This window comes from Pseudorca crassidens, chromosome 1, assembly GCF_039906515.1.
Source record: "Pseudorca crassidens isolate mPseCra1 chromosome 1, mPseCra1.hap1, whole genome shotgun sequence".
In the NCBI taxonomy this organism is placed as follows: Eukaryota; Metazoa; Chordata; class Mammalia; order Artiodactyla; family Delphinidae; genus Pseudorca; species Pseudorca crassidens.
In genome coordinates, this window is record NC_090296.1 from 112,461,600 (window position 1) to 112,474,679 (window position 13,080).

Genomic DNA, 13,080 nt, shown 5'->3' on the forward strand with positions numbered 1-13,080 from the left:
TATCTTTTGAGGAAAGAAAAACAATGCTAGCATTCCAGATTGCTTCATAAATGCTTGCACTGTGACAAGTGAAGAACACATGGCACCATTCTACTGCTCTCCAACGCCTTCTGTATCCACTGAAAGCAACAAAACCAAGGGACAGACTTGAACCTGGGGTTGTTGGTTTATTACTTTGGGAACTACTTTCACCATAATACTAAACTCTATGGCTATTCTTTTCTGGAATTTAAGGGCCTGGACTGGTATCTAGAGGTTGATGTAGCAGAAGTGTTCATCTGCCAGTTTTAGAAAGCAACTGAGTGCCTAGAAACTAAATGAAAGCAAGGAATGTTCACAACTACAGAATTCTGCTAGTCTACCTGTTCCTGAAAGGTACTCTAGGCAATGCTGTATACACAGAGGTTATGATTAGGCATAATCAGCACAGGAGCCAGTTATACCAAGCAAACCAGCAGAGGAGATCGGCATGTAAACCCTTCATTCTTAAAAATCATTCATGCAACATGTCTATCTAAAAAGCAATCAGGAGCGTCCATGGGTAGAAGAGTCATTCAACAAAACCAATCTCTCTGCATTACTTGAAAGGCAAAGGTCCAAATGGAGTGTGTAAATCCCCAAAGGCAGGAGCAGGAATCTCAAGTAGTGGGAATTCCTTGGGATAATGCTTTAAAATCTTCAGCTGTGATTGCATCACCTGCGTGGAAATGCTTAGTTTACTATCTAGTAGGTGAATGTGGAAATCAAAAAAGCAGCAACCTAGCAGAACATAAATCAAAGGCAAAGCTACAAAAAATAGTTAAGGGAAAACATAGAAGCCTAGTGTAAAAAGTCAAAACCACCACATGTGCCTAGGGCAGAGGAAGCAAGTCTCTCCCAGCAATCATTTGGCAGCGATTCACAGTCAGACAGAGAACGACACTAACAGGAGGGCAAGAAAATACAGTCTGAAAACACCTCAGATAACCAGTTCCATCTATGGCTTGAAAATTCTCTCAAATTTTTATTGGAGATAAAGCTACTTTCCTGAAGCAGAAGGCAGGCAAATATCTTCCTCCTGTTGTAACAAACAGATCACCAAATCCTACTCTTTATGTAAAGTTATTTTGAAAAATTAATGTTGATTGCATCTATAAAATGGATTTTATCCATTTTACTTCATGGCTCTTAAAATATTTTAAAAGTTGCCATCTATACAGAACATTTTGGCCTCTCATGTCAGTCTTCTAGGCCTCCTTATATAATTACAGTCTTCAACTGTAATTAACAAGAATAGAGACTGAATAGTACCAAAAGGTTAGTAATAAATACACTTGACTACATTCTGTCTTACCACACTTCCAAGATTAAACAAAATTTTAATATAGTATATTAAGTACACTATATTATGTGTTAGACCTCAGGTATGAAATGAAAAAAAGTTGGTAAAGTTATTAAAGTGTATACTTTAACAAAATCAAAAACTCCTCCATTAAGCTCATGAAATAGAACCAATTTTCCTCTGCCAGACAGGGACTGTTACGTGCAATCTGTCAGGTGTACCAATAGTGAGTTCCTGTTTTCTACAAACTTGATCAAATATCAGCGATATTTGAAAATCACTGATAAGAACCTGGAAGGATTATTTCCAAGCCCAATACTATATAGGCCCACAGAGACAGCAGCATCAATTCTGCGAAGCTCTGAAAAAAAAATCGCAGGAACCATCCTAGAGGTTTGAAATTCTCTCCTCAAATCTTGCCCTATTCTTACTCAAAATGGCATAAGACACCTCCCCTATGGAATGATGATTTATCTAGGTAAGACTACTTTGGAATCACCTCCTACAAGGAGGTGCCTCAGAATACAGGGTATATGCTGATATACAAAATACTGAACAATGCATACAGACAGAGGAAGAAAACTTTTAATATGGAATAGAGAATTAGGAGCAGAGGTGAGCAGCAAAGACTAGGTCACAGAGTGGGAGAAGCTAAGAAAAGGACTGCACTTCCGTTTTGCACTTGCTTGTTGCAATATCCCCTTGGAATTAAGGTCCCAGAAATGAGGAGGGACAGCTCATTCTGCACTGAGCTCTGTGCTGGAGCGGGGCAGGGTGAGTGTGCAATCTCCACACCTGAGCTCCTGCTAGACAGCAGGCAGCAAGTCAGGAAATCACACGCGGGTCAGAAGTAGGCAAGTGATCGCTGAGCAAACTCATCTGCTCCTTAAACTAGCAAACTCTGAACCTCGCTGAAAACAAAGAAGTACTCTGTAAAAGGAAGGGAATGGAAAATTCATCAGCTTTTTTTTTTTTTTTTTTTTTAAGGCTACTGGACTTAAATCTAATCCCTTGGAGCCTAGACACAAACAGAATAAATCTGAACTACTCTTTTATTGGGACATATCTTCTTCAGAACTCAATATGACATTCTTTCCCTTAAACATATGCTGGTCCTATAAAAATGAATAAGTAATATTTGAGGATTCAATATTATCAGGGGTAGGATACCATGTCTGGTAGAATTTAATAATTCTCGATGGCCAATATGACTCTTTCCAACCTCAAAACAGATCTGTTCTCCCTAACCTTTTAGGTCAAGTACCCCTTCTTCAAATGCCCACAGAAAATCTACCAAATAAAAGGGGTCTATGGGAGAAAAGAGAAACTATCAAAACTGCTGAACCACAGTAGTATATATTTGTGTAGCATCTACCTGAGTAAGGATTGTCACAAGCTAGAGGTTCTGAAAGGAAGTGTATTGCTGCATGCACGTGCTAATCAATGCAATATGCTATATATATATATATATATATAAATTTATATATATTTTGTTGTGTGTCGAACAAACACACTGCATAAGACCTTCGACAGTACTGCACTTTAATATGAGCTATCTGGATAGTGGCAGGACTTACTTCCTGATTGAATTTGATCAGCGAATGCAAGGGAAGCTTTGCCGGGTAGAAATAGGAAGAACTAGTAGAGTTTTCATCGTCTTCCTGATGAATGGTAATGCAGAATTCTTTAAGAGGAACCTGAGTCATGGCAAGATTGACCATCTTTGGAACTGGGAAAGGACAAATACCAAGGGTAAAATGACAGAAAAGACTAACCCGTTGGGATCCTTTTGAGTGGATCTAGCTTTTAGGAACATTTATTCTACCCAAACTCATGACTGAATTACAGTTCTCTAGCTGGGTAAATTAATGTTCAAAGAAATTGATCTTAAGCACCTGGTATTAAAATACCAGACAGATTCAATATAGGTGAGTTTAAATGCAGTTCTCTGGCCACCATGTTTGGGCTCTAGTACTGTATCTAGGAACCAAATGATACTCAATTCAATTCAGTATGCTGGTCAGTCGACCAGCAAAGCAAACTTTCCCTGAAAAATCCCATCATGATGGAGGAGAACTAATACAATCTCCTGAACTTGCTTTGCAGCAAGATCCTGCTGTGTTTTTTCAAACCCTTCCCTTTGAGCAGACAATCCAGCCCTACTCTGGCTGCCAAACAAGGCAGGATGGCTCTTTGTGGAAATGGAAAAAACAAGTAGGAAGAAAAGTTTAAAATTTACTTTTCTTGGAAGGTTAAATAAAAATCTATCTAAATTTTTTAAAGGGGAGGTGGATAGAGGGAAACATCTTGAAATTACAGTATTAGTTTATTCCTTATTAATTAATTAATTAATTTTTTTGGCTGTGTTGGGTCTTCGTTTCTGTGCGAGGGCTTTCTCTAGTTGTGGCAAGCGGGGGCCAGTCTTCATCGCGGTGCATGGGCCTCTCACTAGCACAGGCTCCAGACGTGCAGGCTCAGTAGTTGTGGCTCACGGGCCTAGTTGCTCTGCGGCATGTGGGATCGTCCCAGACCAGGGCTCAAACCTGTGTCCCCTGCATTGGCAGGCAGACTCTCAACCATTGCACCACCAGGGAAGCCCAAAAATCTATATTTTAAACAAATATCTGATTTCATCTAAACTCCTCATTTGACAGATTCATTCATTCATCATTCAAACAATTATTTACTGAGTGCCTACTATTCCAGACATTCTTTCAGGGGTTAGGGATACAGCAGTGAACAAAACAACAAAAATCTCTGCCCTTACAAGGCTTACATTTGTGGAAGCTGAGGCCCCCAAAAGCTTAAGTGTCCTGCAGCCTAAGGCTTGGGATAAGCTAAAACCAAGTTCTGAGCTCCTCATCCTTCTCCTCTATCACACAATTGATGGGCAGATTTATTCAGAATAAGTAGGCTCTTCAAGCATTATCATCAATGTCATCTCCAAAGAGCTCTCAGGTTTTGAGAGTCGTCCTCTGCCTGCCAGCCATCTTCAGCTGAAGCGCACAGCAACAGCTTTGACCCATCCTTCTCCCTCAACCCTGCCATACATGTGAGCTCCCAATTCTGATAGATTATATCCCTGTTTCATTTTTCAATTTTATTTCATTCTCACCACTACAGTCCATGGCTGCCAGGTTACTACCACCTTCTATGCTGAAAGATTTCTAAAGCAAAGTTTTGATCTTATCACCCCTCTGTTCAAATACCTTTAGTACCTATTCCCTACTGAAATTAAGCACTAACTCTCCAGTAGCCCAGCATTTCAGGAGCTTTATCGAATGGCTCCAACCTATTTTCCTAGCCTTGTCTCCTTTATTCACAGAATATATTTTAGCAAAATGCAACTAGATAACTTGCTGTTGCTCATATTTCCTTTTTGCTTGGAATGCCTCTTTCATTTCCACCCAATTCTTCCAAGAGCATTTCAAATGCAGCTTCTTTCATGAAATTCTTTGTCATGCTCAGATTAGATGAAAAGTCTCCTTCCAGTCCCTAAAGATTGTGGTTTGGGATGCTTATCTGTTCTGCCTTGTGTTATAAGTTATCTGGCCACCTGGCTTATCTGCTTGTCAGTTCTTTGAGGACAAGGACTCCCTACTTATCTTGGTATCTCCAGGACATACTTTCACATAGCAAGTCCTTAGCTAGATTTACCGAGTCAAAATTGCTGAAGAAAGGTTAGCTGTCCCTAAAGTTAATACCTTTCAATCTCTCTCAAGGAGAGATTTTAGTGTCTTCTTTGGCTGATTTCAAAACTTGCAAAGAATTAATCTTAAAAAAAAAAAAAAAGCATAAGGAAAAAACCCTGAAGGTGGAACCAAAGCAATGAGACCACAGACTAAGACACAGTGTAAAGGCTGAAAAGACACTAGAAATCCATTTACCCACAGTGCACAGTACAGAAAGAATTCTACCCAGTTAGAATTCAGAATCCTGCTGGAAAGGAGGTATAAAATTTGCACTGATGTGGGGAATTTCAATCCCTTAGCAGCCATGGGATACTAAAAACCCTAAAAGAAAAAAAAAAAATCAAACACGCTTTCAAGACTCAAGTCTTCACAAAGAAGCTTACTGCCTTGTAGATGAGATTTCCTAATTACATACCCGGGTTTAATGACTTTTCACTTGAAAGTACACTGAAATTCACTGTACTTTTACTCAGATACTAGGTATGACCTCATTTTCCACCCTGGAAATCTAGGTTTTCAACCATCTCTTTTCCCCATACCTTTAAAATTCACTCAAAACAGCAACATTGATTATGAATTCACTGAAGCAGAAAAGACAAGGGAAACTAAAGGAAACACATATTTTAGTTTTCAAATATTCTAAAACTATTTGAATATTTATTCAAATAAATATTGAATTATTTGAATAAGTATTCAATATTTATGATGGGCAGGTATGTTATGATTTCACTGACTACTTATTTTTTTATTTCTTTCATACCTTTACTATTTAAATGTATATTTCATTATAAGGTAACATAACTCCATTATAGAATAGTTTGTAGGGGCTCCCCTGGTGGTGCAGTGGTTGACAGTCCGCCTGCCGATGCAGGGGACACGGGTTCGTGCCCCGGGCTGGGAAGATCCCACATGCCGCGGTGCGGCTGGGCCCGTGAGCCATGGCCGCTGAGCCTGCGCGTCCTGAGCCTGTGCTCTGCAACGGGAGAGGCCACAACAGTGAGAGGCCTGCGTACCGCGGGGAAAAAAAAAAAAAAAAAAGAATAGTTTGGAAAAATATTACCCACAATACTACAACTTCCAACACTACTTCTGTTAATATTTTGGCATTATCTCCTCCCATTGACTTTCTCATTTTCCCTTCCCCTTCAGAAAAATTATGAGGTGTTTCTAATTTTGTATTGTGATTTCTTTACTAGACAACCATAAACATTTTCAGGTTGCTACAAGTTTTCCTAAATATTATTTTAAGTGGCTAGATAATATTCCACTGAATAAATGCATTACAATTCATTTTATTATAACCCAGTTTGATAAAAAATTTGAGCGGATCCATAACCATTCCCTTATAATTGGATAGGTGGATCATTTCTAAAACTTTGCTAGAAATAGCACCGTGACAGTTTAATGCACATAAGTAAATCTGTATCTTGGATTGTTTTATTGTGATTGTTTTATTATGATTCCAAGAAGTAAAATTATTCTATCAGAGAGGATTGTAACTTTATCAAATTACTTTCTAGAGAATTTGTAACAATTTGCAAAGACAAGAGCAATGCATGAGAATGTCATTTGAACTGTGCACTCTACACTTTTTAAAAGGGGGGTAGGGGAGAACGACTGCAGAAGTCAACAGTACTCTGCTGTCAAATCACAAGTCAGTCAAAATAGAATCATTAGCCAAGTACTCTGATTAAAGTATGTAACTCTGGACCCAATTAGGGGTCATAGTTTGCTAAACCCCATCTTTTTGCCTACCTACTCTCTCTTTTATCTACTCTCTAATATATAGATTTCCTTCCTTCACATATTTTTTTCTTCCCCAACATGCCACACATACATGCCAAAAGTATGTACTCACTGGTGAGTCTATCTATATTTGTGTACATACTTTACTGTATGTATGTGTGTGTGTGTATACCTAAATATACTACTTTTTTGTTTGTTTTTGTTTTAGAGGGGGCAACTGGATTCTATATTCTATTTTTAACCTATGTACTTTCACATGTACATCTGTGAGATAAGTGTTTTTTGCATTTTATTGTAAAAATGTCTGTGAGGTCAGGGATGAGCGGGGAACAAGCTAATTTGATATGATTATGTGTGTGTGTGTTATCTGTTTATTATTCTTTGCTTCTTTATCTATTGAGGTACTCATTTTCCTCTTAGCAATATATAGGGTAATGAGGATTAAAACTGTCATATTTACTTCCCAATCAGTTACCCCTTTCTTTAAACGTTGTCAAATTTGTTGATTTTTTTTTTTTGGCAGGGGAGGGGGTGGTGTTTGCCTCCTCTGTCTTTAGGCAGAGAGAAGCCTCTCATCCAAACCACTAGCTTCCCAAACCATGATCACTGAAGGATGGATGACACGGCCTTCTCTGGAATGGCCTAAAGCAAAGCTGAATCTTCACTACAGGTCCAGATCCTGGCCAGCTATAAAGTTAACCTGGATATAGGGACAGAGGTGGGGTGGAGATGCCAGTCCATGCCTATGTCAGCTGGAAGTCCAAATTACCCACCTTTCTTAATCAGCAAGGGAAAACCGGCATGGGTGAGAGCTCTACTCTGGACTGCAGATGAGACCCAAAGTGGGCTACCCTGTCCATCCAGTGTGTTTTTGGGCCTGTGGCAGACTGTCCCTTTCAGCCAACAGATTTTGACAGGCCCAGCTTCTCTAGAGTAGATGCTTCATGTAAGACACCTGGCCACATCTCAGTGCTATTACACAACCCTGAGGGATGCTGGAATGCCACACCACAACAGTGAGTAACGCTAAGCCCTTTGTCTTTAATTTCAGTCTATACGCTTAAGTGGAGAAGCTGAAGAATTTGGATTTTAATATTAGCCACGAAGAAGGGGGATTTCTGAAACAATGAAGGTCCAACACATACCTGATTTCGTAGAGGCTGTTGTGATGGCCGATCCCTGTGTGTGTGGCTTTCTCGAGTTATTGCAGATGCACCAGAATCTACATGAACTGACCCTACTGGAGTAGGCTGAAAAAATACATAACAAAAAGTCAAATGGGGAAAACAGGTCCAACTTAATGCCTCCGCAAAGGACAGCATCATTCTAATTCTAACAGAACAGTAGTAATTATTATTACTGTTATTATTACACCAAGGCCAGTTTCAAGTCTTCTTGCCTTTTCAGTTTGCTTATCTGCAAAAGGGAGATAGTTTGGTCCTCAATAGTTCATTGGAGAGTAGCTTGCCTTCGAAAAGAAAAATAACATCCTACAGTGATGACTGTTAGTATGCTCTAAGGCCCTGTGAACCCAAGGCCAGAAGAAAAAATTCAGAAGTTTCCTCTGGTGCTGGGCTCCACCCGACGGAAATCAAGTACCTTAATAGCTTATGTAGCACCAGCTCCTGGATCATTCAAAGAAAACTTCTTAAAAACTGACTTAAATTCTGATATCTTAGGACACAGTGGTCATAATCTTAAAAACACAGTTAGTAACTCCTTTATTACTCTAGTGAGAGTGACCCCTGGCATCACCCTGAAAAGACTGGCAAATGGAACGTCTACAGTCAAAGGAATGTTGTTTTTTTTTCCCCCATAGATTTAAGCAGAAAGTCTGGCAAGGGTAGTGAGACAGTGCTGGTCTGAGGTGAGAACGTTAAAAAGAAGATACTTACAATAGGCCTCCCGACCCAATCATAGGCGTAGTCAAAGGTGTAGCCTTTCCTTTCAAAGAGGTCTGTGAAGAGCGTCCGTAAATACTCATAGTCAGGTTTTTCAAAGAAGTCTAATCGCCTGACATATCGCAGGTAGGTTGCCATCTCCTCTGTTAGGAAAGAGGTTAAAGGCCACGCTCATTAGCTGAATGCTTCTCATGGGGAGAAGCTTTGGGCCAGGCAAGGAATATCTGTACAGACTATTCGACACTGATGTTTTCTTTATGGACCAAATCAAAGTGATAAAACCTATCTTGATTTAAATAACAATAAAAGGAAACATAAATTTTCTGGAGAGTATCTAGAAATACTAAGATATGGTCTCCACCTCCTTCAAAGCTTCAGTCACACTGGCTGGAGTGTCCTTTCAGCATCCTACCTGGAAAGTTTTCACAGAGAGCTTCAATGGGAGTATTCCTTTTGGTGTCACCAATCTTTTGATATCTTTCTTTTAATGTATCAGCCTGTAGAGAAGAAAGAGAGAAAGTTAGTTGGAAAGAGGTGTTAAGTATGGGAGGTCCAATATGTTTCGGGACATAATGACTGTTTCACTCAAACTGGCAGGATTTGTTAGATAGTCTCAATTTTTTTCTAATACTAACAAACAAGAAATGTAGTAGAGATGATATATTTAGATATGTACAAAACATCTGTTCTGGAAAGTTTTACTTGCAAATACATTTAGTGGTCTCAGATAAACACCACCAAATGTAATGAGATGAGAGGCTAAGATAAGAAAATAAACTCAAAATTATAACCGCTTAGTAATGACCCATGGCCACTAGGGTTCAAAAGTTATTCAACCTTCTCATCCTTAGATCAGCTCTAGATAAGATTAAAAACACTGCTAATCCAAATGGGGGCAAACAGACAGATGGCTCCACAACATATTTATTGTGAAGTTGAATAGAAAAAGAACAAGATGTAAGAAAACTGCCTTTCTAAGAACCTGCTGTATAAAAAATAAATAAATTAAATTAAATTAAAACAAAAACAAAAGCAAAAAACAACTGCCTTTCCACAATGTGCTTCTAGAGGGAAAAATGTTAACTATGATACAGGCATGGCTAACAGACAGGTTTGCTATATGTCAGTGGCTCAAAGTAGCCAAGTCTGGTTTGCTCAAGACTGTAGACAGAGGGCTCCTGGAGCATGGACCAATAATGTGGTCTCAAGGATTCTCATGAGGCTCTGCCTAGCCTGCTGCACCAGGCTTTAAGCAATTATGTTTTGAAGTATACTGGAGGAGTTTTAAATCTACAACTACCACTAAAATGATTCATGGATCATGAGAAAGTTTCAAGCAATTAATAATATACAAATGCATTATTTGGCTGTATAATGAGCAAACAGGATGTGAAACTCTATTTGACAGCTGTCAATGTCAATGAGAAGGTATATGTGACTAGGAGAAGACCATGGAGGAGATGTTAGGAGAGGAATTTAACGGGAAAGAAATAAAATCTTCCCAAAGGGAAGGGATAAAAGCCTCACTTTTCAGGACAATGTCCAAGAAAGCACAGCAAAACGAATCATTCTGCCCTTCGGGAGGGAAGGGGTATAGTAGTACCCAAAGCTACCAATTAAGTTTCCTTCCATACTAACATGTTGAAATAAATCACAACTCAAAAATGTCTTGCATTTAACTATCTAATGGGACGGAGAATGGGTTAGAAGCTCACCATTTCCTAGTCTAACCGCCAGAGGCACAGAGTAATCATTACAATGGTTGTAACTATAATTAATAGTTAACTTCGACACAAATGCACTGTATTGACACCTACCTAAGGAAGGCTATTTAAACTACACATTTTACAAGGAACAGCTATTTTATGCAAAGGCATTTATTCAATTAAACACTTGAACAGCAATGTTAAACCTGGATTTTCGTTTTAGTTCAGGTGGGTCCTTAGCCTATATAGGAAGAACAAGTATTTCCCAGTTCCCCTTAGGGGCACACCTAGTCCTGCTGGCCTTGCTGGTAAAATGTGTAGCAGCTGCTATCATCCATTTGTTCCAGAAATTCCCCAACACCCTGGGAACAATATGCCTGCTACATAATGTTAGTGAAGGAGGCATACTGACACAGAGAGAAAAGCAGCACTGCCAAGGCTGGGAGGGAATGAGGGAAGAGACTATGGAAAACTCGAAAATAAGGAAGAAGGATCAGAAGGGGAAGAAGACAAACGTGGGCAAAACAGAGCTTCCAAGGCCCAGGTGAGCATTTACATTATAGACTAATGTCGTTCCTGCCTGTCATCCCTGTAGCCAATCTTCCCCTTTGTGCTTCCTACAGACATCAAGTAAGCAACCCCTTCATTATCAACTGAGTATTTAAACAAAGCCCTCCACTGAGCACTTCCAAGGATACCTTGAGTCCTTGCCAGGGTAGGCTGCCTCGAAGGAAATACATGAACATATGGCCTAAGGCTTCCAAATCATCCCGCCGGCTTTGCTCTAAAAAGGAAGACAGATGACACATTATGTTTGCAGTTATTAAAGCAGAAAGGGGTTCAAAACCAAGTAATCCCTTCAGAAACCCGTCTGCTCTGGAAAGGCTCTGCTTACTAATTCTTTGTATATCTAAATCAGGGATAGTATTTTAGATCAAAACCAGAAACAACGTGTACTTCCTTTGCCTAGATCTGCTACTGGCAAGTAAATATCAAGTGAAAAGAGCAAATCCTAAACTAAAACCAAGTCCAAATCACCAAATGGTGAGTAACCACCCCTCACTCTATGCCGTCACCTTCCTGAAAGTAAGATAATTTAAACAAAATGTTATTTCTAGTACATGGGCTACAATTACTCTTTGGTTACCATCACGAAAAGTGAGCAGCAGATTGAGTAGCTGAGGCTGTTAAGAGAGTCCATTCTGGCTAGGCCCGCAAAGACACAAGCTGCAGAATGCCTAGCATACATGCCTAGTGCTTGTTATTCATCATAAAAATTAACACTTAAAATTTAGTTTAATGTAAGCCAACATCAGGGCACAATCCTCAGCTCCATCCCATTTGTACCATGTCCCATAGCCACCTAAAGAAAAATGTAAAGTTTATTACTAAGGTGCCCTTTGTGGGCACATAAAACAGTATCCCTGCATTCAGAGAGCTTATCATGTAAAACAAGTTGCTGGATTTTTCTTTCTTTTCTTTAAATCGGGAAGATAAGGATGGTAAAGAACTGCAGAATAGTTAATAAAAAATTGTAACTACATCTCAGAAAACATCGTATACATTCTTTGGCTGTCAGACAATAGAAGTAGTACATTCTTCCATTTTTAATTGCCAATGACAATTTATCTCAGACATTTCATGTGTTTATTTTTCAGAATCGAGTTCTGGGCTTTATCAAAAGAAATGACAGATGCAAGAATAAGGGGCTATCTTAAACTTGATTTTGTCTTCTTTGTGCAGAAAGTAAAACCTAACAGAGTCAGGAAGGCAGGGAAAGCTACTCAGGTAACCCAAAATACAAAAGCACAACACATTTAACTGCCGCCTCCAATTACAGGAAATTTGCATGAAAAAGAGTGCATAGTACTCTACAGGGCAGATGAAGAAAGAAAAGGCAACTTTCTAAATTGTACTTTGAAGGAGGTTTTTGGAAATGAGGTCACTAATGGGAAGGGGCGGCACCCTGACAAGAGACATAAATAACATAAAGTTGAGCTGATACAGAGCAACTGAAATAATCTTAAAAAGAATGAAGCAAAACAGCAAGGCCATCAGAAGCTTTTGACTACAAGGCTTGCCTGAAGTTTGCAATAAATTTCATATGTAATTGAAAACAAAAAGAAATTTTGTTAACAGAACTTAAAGAAACAGATTTTGTCAACAGACAAAAACAGATTTTGTTAACAGAACCTAAAGATACACCAATAAAGAAAGAACAAGCAGGGTGAGTTGAGGCCTCCCACAAAACAGGGCAGATAGAGAAACCACACTCTGCAGGTTCTCACACTATATCACACCTACTCATCGCCTCTCCATTTTTATATCCACTTCCTGTAAGGGGGCCCCTTGGTAATAAATAATTCAGGGTACAAATGGTTGTACTTTAGACAGTTGAGCACTAGAGGGCGAAACTCTCCACATTTTCAATGACTGATCGGCCCTACAGAAATAAGCCCAGCTTCTCTTCACAGCAAAGCCATTATAAAATGAGATTTAAAAAAAAATCAAAAACCAAAAAATATAATAAACACATTTAAACTCACTGGAATAAGTAATAAAGTAACTTTTCAAATACTTAAAACCACGAAGAAAAGCTGTGGAATATGGGATAACAGGAAAAATAATGGTTCCTGAGTCAGGTTATCTAGGTCTTGGCCTGTCCTTTGTATTAATTTATTAATCCACACAAAATTAAGCATGGCCAAGTCACC

At 39.1% G+C, this 13,080-nt stretch overlaps 1 protein-coding gene across 12 annotated transcripts in view; it reads right to left on the minus strand.

Moving 5' to 3' along the window:
- CSNK1G1 (casein kinase 1 gamma 1) overlaps positions 1-13,080 on the minus strand; it is a 146,305-nt gene that overhangs the window by 20,006 nt on the left and 113,219 nt on the right. For all 12 annotated transcript variants that reach the window (XM_067750046.1, XM_067749950.1, XM_067749991.1 and 9 more), the window contains 4 exons: positions 11,065-11,150; positions 9,073-9,157; positions 8,655-8,803; positions 7,905-8,009 (listed from right to left, as the gene is read on the minus strand). In XM_067750046.1, the coding sequence (XP_067606147.1) occupies positions 7,905-8,009; positions 8,655-8,803; positions 9,073-9,157; positions 11,065-11,150 (425 nt within the window). The remainder of the gene's footprint in view (positions 1-7,904; positions 8,010-8,654; positions 8,804-9,072; positions 9,158-11,064; positions 11,151-13,080) is intronic.